The sequence below is a fragment of the Pezoporus wallicus genome, unplaced genomic scaffold (assembly GCF_028554395.1).
Source record: "Pezoporus wallicus isolate ANWC-B61680 ecotype Strahan unplaced genomic scaffold, APGP_CSIRO_Pwel_v1 contig_4191, whole genome shotgun sequence".
Taxonomy (NCBI): Eukaryota; Metazoa; Chordata; class Aves; order Psittaciformes; family Psittacidae; genus Pezoporus; species Pezoporus wallicus.
The window spans coordinates 1,018,105-1,036,102 of record NW_026641383.1 but is presented as its reverse complement, the minus strand read 5'-3'; the positions used below and the strand labels follow the sequence as shown (position 1 = coordinate 1,036,102).

At 46.0% G+C, this 17,998-nt stretch overlaps 1 protein-coding gene across 5 annotated transcripts in view; it reads left to right on the top strand.

The window, feature by feature from the left end:
* Nucleotides 1-17,697, top strand: part of SERTAD2 (SERTA domain containing 2) — an 82,144-nt gene extending 64,447 nt beyond the window's left edge. For all 5 annotated transcript variants that reach the window (XM_057423488.1, XM_057423486.1, XM_057423485.1 and 2 more), the window contains one exon: nt 12,213-17,697. In XM_057423488.1, the coding sequence (XP_057279471.1) occupies nt 12,217-13,161 (945 nt within the window). In that variant the 5' untranslated portion in view covers nt 12,213-12,216 and the 3' untranslated portion in view covers nt 13,162-17,697. The remainder of the gene's footprint in view (nt 1-12,212) is intronic.
* The last annotated feature ends 301 nt before the right edge of the window (nt 17,698-17,998 follow it).

Here is a 17,998-nt window from a genome sequence, read left to right as displayed (position 1 = left end):
TTGTTAATATTGCTCTGTAATTGAATTTTAAGTGGTATTGAATGACATGAGTCTCAAGTCTGTGTAATTATTAGCAGGCAAAGCCTGTTTACTTTGTTTTCACACCAGTAAGATGTGTTGGATTTCATCCGGCAGCTTTTTCTAGTGAAGCTCAAATAAAAATTGTATTCTTAATAAGGCAGAATACAAAGACTGAAGTGCAAATGTGGATTGTTTCCTTTTAATGTTATTTTTAAAACTGGGCAGTATATGGGAGTAGCAGAAGAAAGAAGTTCCCTTTTCAAAGGAACCCAGAGGTGGTGGAAAGATCTAAACTCGCCCTCAAACTTGCTTGGATGATCTGTGACAAATTAGGCTGTTTTCTTGATCCTAGATTTTTCCATCCCACTGGAAAACCCTTGTGCTGTGTGGGCCATGCTCACCTCTAATGGAAACGTGACAGTTATCAGCTGTTTTCATACAGTTTCTTATAGCAGCCCGTAACATTACTCTTTAAAAATCTCCTGTCATGCCAGGCAGTAAGGTTGAGTGAACTGCGCTATAGAAAGAACCACCCATGATTGGAGGTAAACTATGCGGATATATGTTGGGGTGGAGGTTGAAAGGAGCGTGGAGGGCATATTTGAAGCAGACTGCAACTGCTACAGCAGGTCTGACTAGTTTGAGATGCCTAAAGGCAGCTTTGTCTTAACTTCAGGTAGCTGCAAAATGAAGTTTTAAAACCTAATGCAGGAATACATCATCATCTTCCGGTGCCTCCACAAACTCTTTACTTCTCATGTGTTTTTACAGGCACCATTTCCCCCTTGGAAGAAGCATTTAATGGATACATGTACACGTGCACGCATATCATTTGCATAGGTTTTAAATACAGATTTCATCAAGATAGGAGGCTGGCGTTCATGCGCAAACCACAGGTCTTTTTCTCTTTAAACAGTGGTAACATTTTGCTTTCTTACTGCTCTGTGTGTGTGCATGTGAGAGAGAAGCCACTCTATTTAAGCTTTTTTTTGGCATAGAATGATTTGTGGCTGGTTGTTCTTGTGCCTTCACCCATCCCTGTGTAGGAGGAGTGACTTACACTTTATTACTCTCTGCTGTGGTCAAAGGGATTTTGAGCAGGGTACTCTGCTGGCTGTCCCAGGGGTACAATAACCTGCTTAGGTTACCCTTCTGTGATCCAGCTCACTCTCTCCCTTAGCCTCCTACTCCATCTGTTTGGCAGAATTGGCTCTTCTAAACAACCCTTCCCCTTTCCTCCTCTAACTAAAGTATTCCACAAATAACTTGCGAATGAGTAGAAGAGAGAATATTTTCTGTGTGTGTAATGTGCAGTGTAAAGCTTCCTGTTGCTGCTGTGCTTCCCCTCTCTGGCAGTGGAACATACATGATACATATGTGCTCTGAGGCGGGTCTTTTCTTAATTGTGGGGAAAATCAGTGTAATACTACCTTGGGTGAGCTGAATGGGTTGTGCCTGACTGAATATGAAACGAAGTTTAGGACATTTAGTTTCAGTTTCCTGATCTCTTCCCCTCTGTATTTTCCGCTTTCAATTTCCAAAGACTTAGTTTGTGGCTAAGCTTGTTCGTTAATTGACCTGTATAAAGCCTGCTTTGAAATACAGATTTAATACATATGCTGTTAAAAAAATGCTATTTAAAAGGGTGTCCCCGTATAAGTTTAAAAGATTTATTTGAGCATGTTTAAATTGCTACACATGAAAGTTAGGTTGATCCCATGGTGGCTGTTTTTTCTAGGGTATCGCTTTGGTATAGTAGTTTTTATTGTGAAATCAAGCAGGTGCCATGAAAAACTGGACCACTTTCATCTCTTAACTTGTAGCTGTTGCAGGTTGAGAATGGCTCAAGGCTGGCCAAAATTCCCTTTATCAGTTTTCAGAAGGCTCCTTCGCAGGACGTGGAAAACAGGCGCTTGTTGAAATACAGCATGAGCTGGACTGAAGGGGCCAGCAGTTACCATCTTGTCCAACATCACTTAACACCGTCTTAGCAAACTTCCTTGTCAAACTTTAACTGCTTTTTTTTGTGTGTGTGTTTTGTTTTCAGTGGGTGCTTTCTCACAGAATATACTTCTTTTCAGGGCTGCCTTCACTTCATTTAAGCAAAAACAGTGAAAACAACTCATATGCTGTATAAGTTGCATTCTAAATATGCCAGGGAAACACCTTCCTTTTCTCTACATTTAACTCTCAGTGGTGAGAAACTGGTTAGCAAATAAAATCTGCAGCCCAGAAGCTAAAATGACTTGTCATTGCTGGGATGTGTGCTGCGTTTTGCAGTATACATTGCTTTATAGAGGTGGTTTTTTCCTCGCCTCTTCTTCCCCCTGCCTTTCGTTGCTTTTCAGTTTGACTGTGATAATTTATTCAGCACTGTTTTCAGAGCAATAACCTACTTTTTGGGAAACCATTCAATTCTTTCCACAGTAGCTTGGGCATTTCCCCCCCCCCCCCATGTGTTTGTTAAGGGTCTGTGACAAAGGGGAAAAACAAGGTATCTTTGGGGAAAAGATACACTTGAAAACAAGGACTCAATCCAGGTAATTAGACGTACATGGAAGAAACTCTTATTAAACACAAAGGGGTCTCATCTCTCTTGGACACATGCACAAGTCTCATTAACCTTTGTAGGAATTACACACATCCAAGGAAGATGGGCCTACAATACTCAGTCTCTCCATCCACTAAAAATACCAGCTATGCAGTGACATGCATGTGCCAATAGAGATGTCTTGTACAATACAACACACAGTGTTGCTGTAATCTATTGTTCAGGGCGACGGTGCAGGGGAGGAGGGGTGCGTAGCCGGTGTTGCTATTTCATCATTCTCCCTTAGAGTCTGACCAGTAGCATCTTGTCATTACAGGCGTGTAATTTTAGCAGTGAAAAGGGAGCGTGTGTTTGCTAGCCTGTGTCACTTACTGGTGGCTGTGTGGCTCTTTCACATTGTTCTGAATTTAATTTACAAGTAAGGTGCCTCTTTAAAAAGAGCGCTTTTGCTGTGCTTGTGCCTGCTGGCTCTGCAGTGGGAAGCAATGGAAGGCGGGCAGCCCTTGGCTGAATTGGGCCCTGGAGCGGTACACAGTTGTCTTAATTGCTGCTGCGCCACTGCTTGAAGAGATTATGGCTCTGATTCTTCCAGCATGGAGCTGTGTGCACCGGCTCTGGCGTGGCTCCTTGCCTGCTGGTGGGAAGACCTCATTGTGCTGTGATCCTGCTTCCGGGACCAGCATCTCCTGCTCCTGTGCAAGGAGGCTCAGAGTGCTGGACTTGGGGAAAGAAACCATGATATGGAGCAGGGGGAGCTTCCTGGCTGATCCAGGGAGGCTTGTGCATAGAAGCCCTCACATATTTTTCGGGTGACAACAAGCAGAGTCTGCTGAATAATCGGCTAATCATGTAGTAAAGTCAGAGGACCTGGCCTAGTGCTGTGTCTGGTTTTCTTTGCTGCAGCTTTGATTTCCTACTACCAATGCCCAGGTGTGTAATGCAGCTCCCGGTCCTTGAGCTTTTGATGCTGGCAGCGGAGTTGCTTAGCCTGTGTGTACACAGCACAGGACAATTTGATCCATGCTCATCAGGCTGCCATGTGGAGACCCAAACTTCACAGCTCATTTGGGTGGTTCTCTGAAGAACCTCACAGAGTATCAGCCAGGCTGTTGTGGTGACACGGGCACTGTTGGTGCATGCAGTCATCCTGGGCAAGGCTACAAAGGGGATTGGGCACAAAGTTGACACAAGGAGAGGGCAGCTTTGCCATCCTCCCAAAAATCTCTCCTCCTCCCAATGACTAGCCCTAACAAAACAGCTCCTGGGAGTGGGAAGGAGGAATCCTGCACCCCAGTCTGACTCAAAGCAGGTACTGCTGCAGTTGGTGGTCAACAGGACTGCATCTGCACCAGGCCTGTGAAGGGCTGAGGTGGCATTAGCAGCTGTGGGCTTGTTTCATAAAGCTTCCAGTTAAGGAAAAGACCAAAAAGGATAGGCTGGGGTCTTGTTTGCATCTGGTGGCTGCTATCATAAAGATGCTGATGAGAAGTCCTGTCTGAAGCAGGACATGCGAGAATGACATTTTGACTGTGTGAGACCTTTGAAAGAGAAAGGTCTGGGCAATCCAAGCCTGTTCTTTTCTTCCAGTAAAGACAACTGCCTTCCTGTACGTGAATAAACCCCGTTTTGAATAAATGTTTTCTAGCCCAGGTACATTACAAAGCTACATCCCCCCTCGCTTTGTACAGAAAATACGTTGTCAAGAGTTGCTCAGAGCTTTTGCTCCTCAGCCTCACGGCTGGTTTGCAGCGTGCTTCGCTAGCCTTCCACGCACAGGACCTGTGCCGTCTTGTTCGCCTTCTCATTCTGCCAGGGTAGTCTTTAATGGTTTAACAAGCTAACAAGTGCTCGTCTGATTTAAACTTGCATTATGTTCTGCTACCCTGATAGAATTCCTAATATTATAAACACCCTTAATAACACAGCTATAATCTGGAAAACCTGCTCTCCTTTTTCCAAACAATTACTTAATGAGGCAGTAATTTATTCTAAGCTATATTTATTGGAGCCCATTCCAGCTTTATCAGACATACTCTGTTTGGTGTGTGCAGTTAGTCAAAAACATTAAAATTGCTCCACTTCTTCCAAGGGAACGTGTTACATTTAGCAAACTGACAGCATTAGAAGCTGTTTCCAATTTAATAGAAGCATATGTTTCCTGCAAGACTTAACACACTGCAGAGTCGGAGATTGCCTTAGACTGTGGCTTTGCCTTTTTTTTAGTGCGGTAAAAGGGAGCTGGAAACCGAAGGCAGAAGTGGAGTTTGTAGTTGTGTTTTGGGGTTGTTTTGCTGGCTTGTGTTGTGCAGGGAAGCCTTCTACAGGGCTTGTGCAGGCCATGAGTTGAAGGAACTATCAAGAAAGTGCAGTGGGCGGCGCAGGCAGCGCTCTCGCTCGGAACGCAGTTTCTGATCATTAACAAACAGCCAGCGCTTGCTTTGCCCTCTGGGCCTCAAATAGTACAGTATGCAACAAGGGAGAGCAGGCAAGGCACGAGGATGGAAACAGTAGGATCAGATTACAGTTTCAAAATATCGCTGGAACACGTTGGCTGGCGTTACACTATTGACTGGCTTTATAATTGCATTGCTTATTTGCTACCGGAGGCTTCACCTTACTGCCTCATTAACATGGACACTCCTTCGGGGACTTGGGGATTCCAGGCTTCGAGCACCAAAGTCAACCCCTATGAGAGCTGCGTGACTTTAGATGCTCCTCAGATAAGAGTCTGAGCTTCCTCTGGTGTGTCCTGCTTGCCAGGAGGTTTCCTTGCACAGTCCCTAACTAATTCCTGCTTAGACTGGCCTCTGAAAGTCACCCACTTATGGTTTCCCTCCTTTGGTTTTTAACTCAAGGCTAGAAAAGACCTAGATCACTGAGCTTGCTGATTGCTCTCCCCCAGTCTTCACTTGTGAGTGCCTAAAGGCTGCTTTCTGTAGGGAGAGGGATGCTGCCTTTCTTGCTAAATGCAGCAGCGGGGTGCTGAGCAGTGTTGCTTGCCTCTCTGCTTCTTCTGGAAGAGCCAAGGTCCACCCGTCCACCACAGGAGATGGGAAGAGTTAGGTCCCTATAAAGTACATGTGAGAAATTCCTGCCACTTACAGTTACTGCTGCCACCAGCAGCCTTGCAGTGAAGGCTTGCGAACATAAAAACAATTCCCTGTACTCTCTGGAAGCACAGAGCTACCCAGGAGGCCAATTTTTTGATAGAGCTGTAAAGGAGACTTTTGTAAGTGCTTATTAAACCTCACTCGGTTAGAAAAAAAAGAAAGAAAAAAGGCAGCCAGAATGAATATAAAATGTAAGTGTTGGGGTAAAACAAACCTTGTAAATGGGGAATGTCTGAGCACCCCATCATAACTCCATTCCTCTTGTTTAGGATTGGGGGTGTTGTTTTCTAACTCATGTGTGACACGAGACCCAGTTCTTACCAGGCAGCGGTTGCCAGGAGTCGTCTCCAGCCAGGCAATATGGACGTGTTGCATTTGAATAAGTCAAATCTGCATCAGATCCTGAGGAGCAGCCTTGGAAAAAGAAGCGAGAGGGGAAAAAAAGCAGGCAGCAAACCCCACAGCACCCGTCAGCGTGCGCACGGCGAGCCAGCTGCAGCACAGTAAACGTAGCCGTGCGTTGCTGCGCGGTACACGCTGTACTGGCTCCCAGGGATGCTGCCGAGCCAGGATTTAAAGACCCCAGTGTCAACAGAGGAAATCTTCAGGGAGTGGGGATTTTCATCACGCTGTGGCTGTCGCCTCCCAAAGTCCACACTGCTGATTGCTTCCAGCCCTGCAGTTAGAGCTCGGCACCTGGGCTGTTCAGCTTGTGCTAGGCGGGGCTGGGAGAGGGTGCCAGATTTATCCTGGCGTTCCCCTCCACTGCTTCTCTTCCTTTCCAGTGTTGAATGGGAGGAGGATGCCTGTGCTCTCGGAGGGCAGGCCAGCTCCCAGCTGCCAGGGCAGGTTTGCTCTGCTTTGCCAGGATCCTACAGGCCAAGGAGCATCATGCTGAGGTGGGTGAGCCCGTGGTCCTGCTCTAAGGGGGTCTTCCTGAGATGCCAGCCGCTCTGCCATGGCCTTGGGGATGTGGAAACAGGCACAGGGAGAGAGAGGCTTGCCTCCCTAGCTCTAGGGGACAGATACTTTTAACTCATGGGGCTGGTTACAAGTGCAGGTGGTCCCTTAGGCTGGATCTGGCAGCACTAAAATGCCCCATTGCAGCCCAGCCTACCTCTGCTAGCTAAAAGGATCTAGCCCTTGTTCTTGCAGGTTGAACCCAGTTGCCATAAAAGGCCTTTTAATTTTGGTCCTGCAGCTATCTATGCCAAATCCTGATCCTGCTGAAGTCAGTAACAGAACACTCATTGACTATGGCTGGGCCAGGGTACAGCTAGTGCAACCCTCAAGGATGAGGAGTGAGGGATGGAAGAGAGGAAAATAATACTTCATGTGCCAGGAGTGACACAGTGCATGATTTACTGGATAGAGACTCTACAAAACCCTGGTGTGAGGTTCATTTGTACCTGAGGTTTGGGAAGCTTTGTTTTGGGAATGAAATGTGCAAGTTCAGTACTTTCTTTGTGGTTCAGGAGGCTTTTAGGGGGGCTTTTGTGTTTCATTTTTTCTGTGCACGTGTGTGAAGCAGTATTTTACTTAAATTCCATCAAGTCATGTCTGTGTCCTCTGTTCCCCCACTTCAATTTTAATTACCCAAGATTTCAGAAAGTAACTGATCCTGATTTAAACTCCATTTCTCACACAGGCCCACGCTGTTCACATCTGTCAGCATTGGGCTGTCATGGGGGCAGTAGTGACCTGTGGACTCTGAGGCTTGATGCTTTTACTTTTTTGAGCAATGTGGTGTTCATTCTAAAAGTGAACCTCACTGTACTGCTGTTCATCCTCTAGACCAGGTGATATGACTTACTAAAAACCCTTTTCTGCTGCTGTGCCTCTTGGTGTTCAGTTCCTCTGAGCAGGGAAGGACTACTGGGTTGTGGAATTGAGTTCCAAGAAAAGCCCTTAGTCTTGAGAGACTAACTAAACTATTAAAAGCCTTTGAGAATTTACATTAAAGGGTATTTTTATTATTGGTAAGATAACCAAGTCACTTTTACCCTTCATTTTTACACACCTAGTGCTTCCCTATGGCAATCTCCCGATTATTAAAGACTTCGGAAATAGTCCAGCAGAGACAAGGTATAATGTCCTAAGTACAACTGATAAATACATTACTTGTCTCACAGCATGTTGTGTACCTCTGTCTTCTGGAGAGTGAAGGATTCATCACTGAGTGGGTTCAGAGACATAGTCAGGCATTGCACAAGCTTTGCTGTGTTTAATCGAGGATGGGTGACTCCAGAGAACCACCCGCTCCAGGCTGATTATCTCTTCTGTTGAGCCCCAGCTGTATTTTTTTTTCCCCAGCTCTGTCTGAAGAGGATGCAGAGCCAATAACAGGCAGCTAAATGACATACAAATATATATTAACTTTTGTTTTTCAATTAAGAAAAGCCAACTCCCAGACAATGCTAGGGTTTTGCTGGCTCTGAGGCGCGTGCAATCACCCTAAATGGGCAAAAAAGCAAGTTGAAGCTTTCGCAGCAACAGTGCTTCAGCTTCTGGGTCTGGGTCTGCCAGACCTGGAGCCAACTGGTGGGTAATATTGGGAAGATCTCCAAGCAACTCCCCCTACCCCAGTCCCTGGATAAATGCAGTTTTTCCATTGCCTTTCATCAGCTTTCTGGTTCCACATAACTCAGTAACATTGAAAACTAGCTTGCATACCAAAACCCTGCAACACCCTTTATTAAAACAACAACAAAGTGACATCCCATCTCAACTCTTAATGCTTGGCCCCAAAATGATGCTTGCTGGCAGACAGATGGAAATATAGCAGAAATACATCTGGCTGGGACTGCTGCTCAGCCAAAATGGATGCCTGGAAGACCCTCTATGGACATGACCGTCTGTCACTGCCTGTCCAGTCTCGTGTTTGGTGGATTGTTGTTGGCCAACTGTCCCATTATGGCCATGAGACTTGGTAGGCCAACTCTTGTCTTCTGCCACTTGGGAGGGTGTGGGTCTGTCTCCTTTTGTACTGATCTTTGGCCAGCCTGATCTGTTAAGTTTTGTGTTTTCCTTTTCCCAGCAGGAACTTCAGCTGAAAAGGCTAGGAGCAAAGTTTGAGATGAGCTAGACCTGAGCTAGATCAAATGCTGGCATGGTACATCCTGACTTTGTAATGTTACTCAGTATCTTAAGAAGTACAACACTGATTTCTTAAATGTATGCATGAAGCTGCTGATTGAAGGAGAAAATATGTTTGAACTGTAAAGAACAAACAGGCAACGTCTTAAGCTCTGGTGGTCAGAAGCTATATAACTCCTTTATGGAAACCCAGAGAAAGGCTTGCAAGCCTGAAAGCATGTGTGTTTTTACCAGGTCTATCAGTTGGGCTAAAAGATACCGCCTGCTTGCTAGAATGAATAAAGTGATTTATGGAAACTGGAGGAAAATGTTTTCACAATTCCCCTTTGCATGCTGGAGGGAATAAAATGAAACTTTATAAAGCTGAGAGTCTGGTCATACTCATTTGAGTCCCCTCTGTGGGGGAATAAAACCCCTTTGCTTAGGCTGGCATCCTGCTTTGCTCCTTTAATGGTTAGACCCGCTTCAGAGAGTGTTACTGGGGAAAAGGAAACTGAAAGCTGTGCTGAAAAGCTAGTAGGTGACATTGGGAGTTGCCTGATCTATTTTATCTTTTGAAAGGATAAGCCCTGAACCAAGCTATGTGAAGACTGAGTAAGATGTGGAAGCTTCATAGTCATACATACAGGAAACCTTGACTCATTTGTAAGCTTCCTGGAAAATGACGTAGTGAGAGGCTGTCGTGTTTACTAATGATGATCCCATAGCTCTGACTGATCAGCTTAAACAGCATCTTAACTACCAGCCCCTCAATCTTTGATGCAAGTGGATTCAGTTGGGTTCATCCAGAATGCTTGCTGATGAATAATAATAACAACTGATAATAATAGCTAATAGCTGAGCCCAGGGAGCTGAGCGTGGCCACCCAGACGGTCTGTTTCCTTTATTGGGGGGAAAAAGGTTTGCTTTGTGCAGTGAATATTTTTATACATTCCTGGCAGAGCCTGACAAACTTTGAAGCTCTGATAGTCCCCAAGCAATTCAAAAATGTCTCCTTTAAATAGAGCACTGTGGAAAGAGCATTGCTATGTCTTTAGGACAGAGTCTGCCTTCTTTCAGGGGGAAGAGGTAGCAAGAAGGGACAGAAAGCTCCTAGCTCTCCTCCTCCCCATTGCTGGACTTGGGCAAGGGTGTCAATTCTTGGTAGCCTGGTGCTCCCTTCCTTGCTCTGTCTGAAGTGATAGGGTGCATGTCCATCTTGAACAGCAACCCCCCCCCTTGCACCCCAGACCCATATGCACAGCTCTGGAGTAGTCCATGGAAGTCACACTAGGGAGCAGAGAAAAACCAGGCTTCAGCAGCAGTGAGAGGTTTTGTTCACCCGAGATTCCAGGCGCGGGGATTGCTGGTAGCTGGCCAAGGAGCTTGGATGACAGCCTACCTGTTCCTCAGCTCGCTCAGCTTGTTCTCTCCCCCCTGCCTTTCCTTCTTTAATTGCATAATATGTTAGAAAATGATCTGGATTTGGGACTTATTTTAGACCAGAAGAGGCTCACTTCACCCAGTCTCATTTTGGATTGAACAGCCAGCAAATGCTTTCTGAAGCCCTTTTTTTTCTGCATTGAGACCCTGACTTATTTTGCCCCTTTCTCCTGCTTCTCAAGGGCTCTTTGCTTTTAATATGTTTGTCACCCATTCCTGGGGAGGTTTGCAAGTCCTTAGCTGCTTTGCCTGTTGGAGGCAACTTGCCATCTCACCAGCACTGAAGGAAGTCCCTGTCCCAAGGCCTGTGCTGTTTCACCTATGTGATTGCGGCTATTTCACCAAACCAAACCATGGCTACTTACTGGAGATGGGTGGTGGTGTGGGGCAGAGGGCTTCTGTCCCTAACACCTTCCTTTTCAGGTGTAGAATGTTAGGTTGTGCCTCTGTCACGGCGCAGCAATTGCTGCATTCATCGGTGTTTGGGGGGATCTTCATGTCACAAAAATAACGGTGACAAAATGAGGCTGCTGTGTAGAGGAGCGTTTCCAGGCGCCCGGAAGCATCCTGGAAGAGACGGCACCAGGATTGAACTGCCCTACTTACTCTTAGCTCAGCAATTATTTATGATACGGGGGCAAGTTTGGTAAAATTCCCATTGTTTCCCTCTTCAAAATCTGCCATCTGAGCAGGAGAAAAGCGCACACATTTATGCTGATTTTTGTTCCTTAAAAAGCCCTCCACCATTCTTTTGTTCTCAAATGAAACCTGACATGGATGTAGCCCTGAGTGAGAAACACTTTGATGGGGGGAAGGAAAGACAAATGGTGCATCCAGAGTGATGCGTCCTTGCTCTGGTGCAAAAGCTATTTTGTCTGTGGCTAGCAAGCTCCCGAGAGTCTTGCCAGAGGAAGCAAAGGCTGCTGGCATTGCCGTAGCCAGGCAGAAGCTGAGTTTTTCAAACACCATCATGTGAAAACGCTTCCCATACCCAGAAGAGCAGGGGGTGAGAACACAGCCCTCTGTCAGAGCTGCCATTGCTTCATGTGCAAGTGAGGATGCAGCGGCATCACCCTAGTGCAAGGGGCCGGCAGGTCCACACTCCCATATGGATTCACAATGTGGGACCAGGGGTGCTCCTGGAGTCTGGTCCAGGGGGATGCTCAGAGCTTCAGGAGATGCCAAAATCGTTTGAAGCTTTCTGAGGCAGATGCACCTGTCCTCAAACTGGTACCCAGGCACTGTCAGGATTGAAGGCCCTGGTTGCAGCAGGAGAGAGTAGTGTGGAGAATGGTCTTGGGGATTAAGACTGAAAAACCTGATGGATCATCATCTTCATCTGTAATTTATCTGATTCTGAGTGTACCAACTGCATTTTCTGCTTTAGTAGTTAAGTCCTTAGGCAATCAGTTAAATAATCCCACAAGGTCTCATAGGCATATAGCTTGGTGTGCTGAAAGGTTCAATCTCCTGACTTCACCAGAGAGGTTTCTCTCAGTATATGATTGCTTGAGCCTTGCTCTCCTTCGCCCTGTCAACATGCTCTTGAATGACAAGGGAAATGCATTGCAAGAACTTTGGTCTATTAGGTTTGTGTTCCTAAGCATAGTACTGCATCAGTCAGGAAATCTAAAGGAATGTTCTATATACCATCTGTAGCTTGTGCACCAGTGTGCAGATACTTGGGGATCATACGTTTAACATATTTGAGAGGGAAATTTGCTGCCAAGAGTGCAAGGGTTTGAGTTTTATAGATGCTGTTTGAGTTCCTGCTTGTAATTTACCAGTGTAGCGGTGCTGAAACGTGGTGGACCAGAGCACTGTGTTAAGGTGTCCGCTGTGCTTATGTGGACTGATTTCCACTTGTTAGGGGTAAGTAAGGCAGAGACAGAGTGGTCAATCTGTCCATACTGCTTGTGCAAGGGAGTAGTTGGATTGGGATAGTGACTTGGGCAGGAAGAACAGGCTTCAGGCTTTGCTGGCTTCATCAGTCTTTACTCTTTTCCTTTCAGATATATGTTGGGGAAAGGAGGAAAGCGGAAGTTTGACGAGCATGAAGATGGGTTGGAAGGCAAAGTGGTGTCTCCTACTGACGGTCCCTCTAAGGTGTCTTACACCTTACAGCGTCAGACTATCTTCAACATTTCCCTTATGAAACTTTATAACCACAGGCCATTAACTGAGCCAAGCTTGCAAAAGACAGTTTTAATTAACAACATGTTGAGGCGAATCCAGGAAGAACTCAAACAAGAAGGCAGCTTAAGGCCCGTGTTCGTGACCGCTTCGCAGCCTGCCGACCCTCTCAGCGACAACTTCCGCGAGGCGCAGCCGGCGTTCAGCCACCTCGCCTCCCAGCCCCTTCTCCCCACTGACTTCGTAAGCACTATGCCCCTGGAGTCCTGCCTCACCCCAGCCTCTTTGCTCGAGGACGACACGTTTTGCACTTCCCCGACTGTCCAGCACGATGGTCCCACAAAACCACCACCTCCTGCTCTCCAACCAGTAAAGGACAGCTTCTCCTCAGCCTTGGACGAAATCGAGGAGCTTTGTCCAGCACCTACCTCCGCAGAGGCAGTAGCAGCCCAAACAGCAGCCGATGACTCTAAAGACCACCCCAGTGAGTCCAGTGTCCAAAAGCCAGAGGGCCTCCCGGAGAGCAGAACGGCTGAATCCAAACTCATGGACTCCCTTCCTGGCAACTTTGAGATAACAGCTTCCACAGGGTTCCTCACGGACTTGACCCTGGATGATATCCTGTTCGCTGACATTGATACGTCCATGTATGATTTTGACCCCTGCACATCTGCCACGGGGGCTGCCTCAAAAATGGCTCCTGTCTCAGCAGATGAGCTCCTAAAAACACTCGCTCCGTACAGCAGTCAACCAGTAACTCCAAATCAGCCTTTCAAAATGGACCTCACGGAACTGGATCACATCATGGAGGTGCTCGTTGGGTCTTAAAGCATAGAAATATAGCAAATTTTTTTTTTTTGTTGTTGTTTTAATTATTTTAAGTACCAATATATACACTCGGTAGTATTTCCATAGTCCCACCCCCAATTCACAGCACTGTGCATGCGTCCTTGCTTGCCTTTTTGGAAGAGAAAAGGATCACACTAGTTTTTGCTTCAAGCAGAGTTGGAGTGCCTTCATCCATGTCTGACCACTTCTAATGTATTTTTGTTAAAGTGGTTCCTCAAGGAAGACCGAATATCCTGGGATAGGGAAGAATATCTATTGTAGACAATGGTATGTTACTACAAAAAAAAAAAGATAAAAAAATGGGAAAAAAACTATGTCAAAGCTAAGCACAAGGATTATGTTGGGGAAAGCTGTAAATTGCATGTGCATATTTGTCTATTTTTTCTATAAGTTTTATTGCAAGAGGTAAAGAAAATTTTATTATTTAGATAATCTCAATACCATTTTAGCCCTGTCTAGGTTGACTTAGCAATTCAGCCTTTTGGAGGCATTAACCTGCTCCTCTTTAAGTGTTGCATTTACATGGCTGTTTAGAAACTGCTGCCCAAATTTATTTTATATTTTTGTACAGATTCTGCAGTTTATGATATTGTTTTTTCTAAAAAACAAATGCTGTTTATACACACAAAAAAAATAGCTATTTTGATAGGATTTGCTCACATAGTTCCTGCATAATTCAGATGTACAAGAACCACTTGTACTTTTATACAGAGTTGTAATGTTTTATATGTGTATGGTGCAAAGAGAAAATTGGATCAAATAAGCCTGCAGTCGGTTTCCCTGAATGCAAACAAACAAAAAAGTGCTTTAAGAAAGGGCTGGGAGCTGCTTCTGTCGGAGTTTCACAAGTGTTTGCTCCCTGCTGTACCCACTGCGCACTACTGTGATTCCTGAAACTCAGAGCCATGTCCTTTTCCAACACGTATGTGAAGCAGTTGGCAGGAAACAGTTGTGGAACTTCACCCGGAGAGGTCCTGAGCGCCACCACCGCGGCTCCAGCCTCCCCGCTTCGGTGTCCCCTTGCCGGGGCATCCAGTCCATCCCGCGTGACGTGGAGCGCCTTAACACAGCGGCGGATCAGCACTTCCTCACCCGAAGGTGTGGATGGAATTCCTCACTCCTGGGAATGAATGGTTTTGAGGGGGAACGTGCCCATTGCCCACCGAGAGCCAGCTCTCAACCTTCGTGACCGACAGGCGAATGAGCGGAGCGGGCAGAAGACTGGCGTTGGCAGCATCCACTCGCCCTATCTTGGAGCATTTCTCCTTCCCTCTCCCCACCTCACTGTGCTAAGTGCTGAAAAAGGCAACTTCAGTATTACTGCAGTGAAGCTCATCTCTTAACCTGCACTGGATGGACTTGCTTCAATATCCATTGCTGTTGAAACTGGAGCCAGTCGTGTTGCATCACTTGGCATCTCGCGTAGGGTTGGTTTCTTGTATCAACTGTGTTACCTGCTTTACACTTTATAGACCTGTTTTACAACGAATATACAGACACAGCTTTCTATGCATGGTCCCGTTCCCCCTAACACCTGAGAAGTCTTCTCATTACTGCACCAATAGCATTTTTTAAGTTCATTGTGGTGTACATTTAATTTAAAGACCTACGTTTGCAATGTATCATGCCTATTGCTGAAGTTGCTATGGCATTTTAATTTTTCAATGGTACTTTAGCTGTTGAGTGCCGGTTACAACCTGTATTGTTGACATGCCTATGGCTTCTTTAGGAATAACTTTTATATTTATTTAAGAAATTTTAAATTATGTTTTACGTCATTTGGCAATATTCAGTCCATTCTGCTCCCTTCTTGTCATGGATGAAATTGGGTCTCGCCTGCCTTGTGAGGAGGCGGCTTTTTATAAATTGGCACTTTAAACCAGGCCATATGTATTTATTAGTCTGTAGATAGATAGATGTAACTTAGATGTGCGCACAGACACAGTGAGAGAGCAAGTACGGTTTGCAATGAAGGAACTCCTAATGGAAATGCGTCATCTACAAGTACAAAACGTGCTTCTGGCTCCTAGTTCATCTGCCAGGGTGAGATGTGGGGCTGTGGGAAATAACTAAGGGGGTGGGTTTGCTTTCTTCTTTTTCCCAAGCTGAACTCAGTGGAGCAATGGATTTGAAGTAGTTTCCTTACATAGACTTAAAAAAGAAAGTAAGCTATTGTTTCAGCCAGAAAACCATTGACCAAGTGTAGCTTTAGGGACCATCAGAAATGCGGGGTGGGAGGTGGGGGGGGCGGTTCCATCTCACACACCGCAGCCCCTGTAGGAAAACAAATGGCCCTGTTGGATTCTGCACCTCCTGGAGCTGGAGTAACTGGGAAAACATGGGCAGTGCTGTCAGTGCTACCACGTTTCCCATGGTAACTTGGTAAGTGCTTGCCTTACCATGGTTAAAAACTGATCTGCAGTGTGCTGGAGCTGCCTGGTGGTTTTGGGATTCCTTATGCATTTAAACAAATATCATATGCCAGGCAAAAGTTGACATCAGTCCCATTTTGGAGAGCTGTGCTGTCAAGTGGGGTTAGTTGTTTTTTGTATCCAGAGGACAGGAGCCAATCTCTGAATCCTCTCTTCCACACAGAAGATAATGTCTATGTATCCTTGGTGCTGAAGCACATGTCCTGTAGCAGAATTCTTAGGGGAATCCCATAGGATATAAGCTATGGGACTGGGCAAGAGGTTAGCAAGGTAGTGCATGCTACAGTGGGAAAGGCTCAGCTGTGGTTTTGTCCCCATGCAGTCACTTACTGTCTCTAGTGTGGCCTTTGCCTCGGTCCTAACAGCAGAACAGCAGCCACGTGTGGAGTTTCTCCACAGCAGGGATGGACATTGACATTAATGTGCAATGAAGTGACAAGATGGGAGCAGAATAAAAGAGCTTTGGATTTGAAGTGATTTTTTTTTCATAAATTATTTATTCCTTTTTTTTTTCCTTCTGTAAATATATTTATTTTATTGTGAAGCTAACAACATCTGGATTGTAACATGTACAGAATGTATGGTAGGAATGTATCCTCTTGTAGGAATGTAAATCTCTATGGAAGAGGGTGTGGGAGCCAGATTCAGAGAACATGAATTGAGTTCCAGTCAGGTTGCGTATGGTTCAATGCTAGTATTTTTGTAACTCCCCCCACTCTTTCTAATATGGGTCTGGTTGTTTGAAATATGCAAAAAAAAAGGTATGGATGAGGGACAGTTTTAGGTTCAAAATTCATCCTAATCAGGCTCCTACCCTGTCCACGCTGGCGGTGTCCACAAGCAGGAGGCAGGAGCTAACGCATCATCCCCGTCGTGCTGGCCTGGCTGATGTTTGACAAAGGGGAATCTCTTTCTGTCACTCACGGGAAGCCCAGCTGAAGTCCCCGGGGCTGGAGAACATCACAGGATGGCCCCTTTCAGCCCTGGAAGGGGTGACAGAGCCGCGACCACCTCATTGCCAGAAGGCGAGGCCAGGCACGAAGCCAGGACCGCGCTGTGCACGTGCGGCAGAGGGTTCAAGCGACCTGCGCTGCCCCGTGAGTCCGACCAGCCCGTCCTTGGACACCGCAGGACCACGCAGCCCCGTATGTAAAGGAAGGGGAACGTCCCTCTTCAAGAGACCGTCTTTGAGCAGCGTCATAGAGAACTGCACCCACCAGTGGCACCTTCCTTGCGGGCAGCGGGGAAAGCATAGCGGTAAAGCCGCCGTCTGAAGCAATCACTGCGAGAGTAAATCTGGACCTTGTGAAAGGTAATTTGGTTTTTCCTCGGTGCTGCGTGGCGACAGCCTGGGTTGTTTTAAACCAGTGTTTGAACCCCGAAGTTTGTGCTTTTATCACCATTAAATTGAGTAAATCGCGATGGGTCCTGTCTGACAAACGGTTTAATTCACTCCAGCACATTGTGAGCTTCTTGTTCTTGTTACAGGGTTTCTTTCGGTTTGGTTTTGGTTTGGTTTTCTCCCCCCATCAGGTTTCAGGATCCTGCTTCTGTGCAAGTTGCTTTCAGTGCTTCTGTTAATGAATGAGACTGAACAGTTTTCAAGAAATTAGTTCCTTTTAAGCACTTTTTCTTTTCTTTATTATTTCTTTTCCCCCTGAAAACTAAGCAAGTTCTGGAGCCTCTTGAGACACACCAATTGCAGATAAAATCCCAACCTCAACTCCTATCTAGTTCGGAGCGTTACCTGTACGAGCGCCTGGAAGGGCCAGGATTCTGGATAAAGTGTAAATAGTGTGACATGTTCAGTGCATGGATTTTTGAACAGGGCTTGTTATTGTCAAAAAAAAGAGAAAAATATATAAAAAAAAAGAAAAAAGGCTGTATTTCCCCTTCCCCTCCCACAGACCTTAGAGCTGTGCCTTTTCTATGCAATATTACAGACATATACATCTGAAACCAGATTACTGTATTCACATGTAGGTATGGGCTGTAATCAAAAAAAACAATTGGACAAATGTACATGGAAATGAGCAGTCTTACTTTTGTAGTTTTATATTATACAATAAACAATTAAAATAAACTCTGGCTTTGATTTGTTCTGCAAACAAAAGGGGATGGAAAGGGGGAGACAGAGCCCATGGGCCTCATCCACCACGGGGTGTCTGTGGGAGTTGGCAGGGGAATCCCAGATTGGTTTGGGTTGGAAGGGACCTCCAACCCCCTGCCATGGGCAGGGGAACCTTCCACTAGAGCAGGTTGCTCCAAGCCCCTGTGTCCAACCTGGCCTTAAACACCGCCAGGGATGGGGCAGCCACAGCTTCTCTGGGCACCCTGTGCCAGGGCCTCAGCACCCTCACAGTAAAGAGCTTCTGCCTCATGTC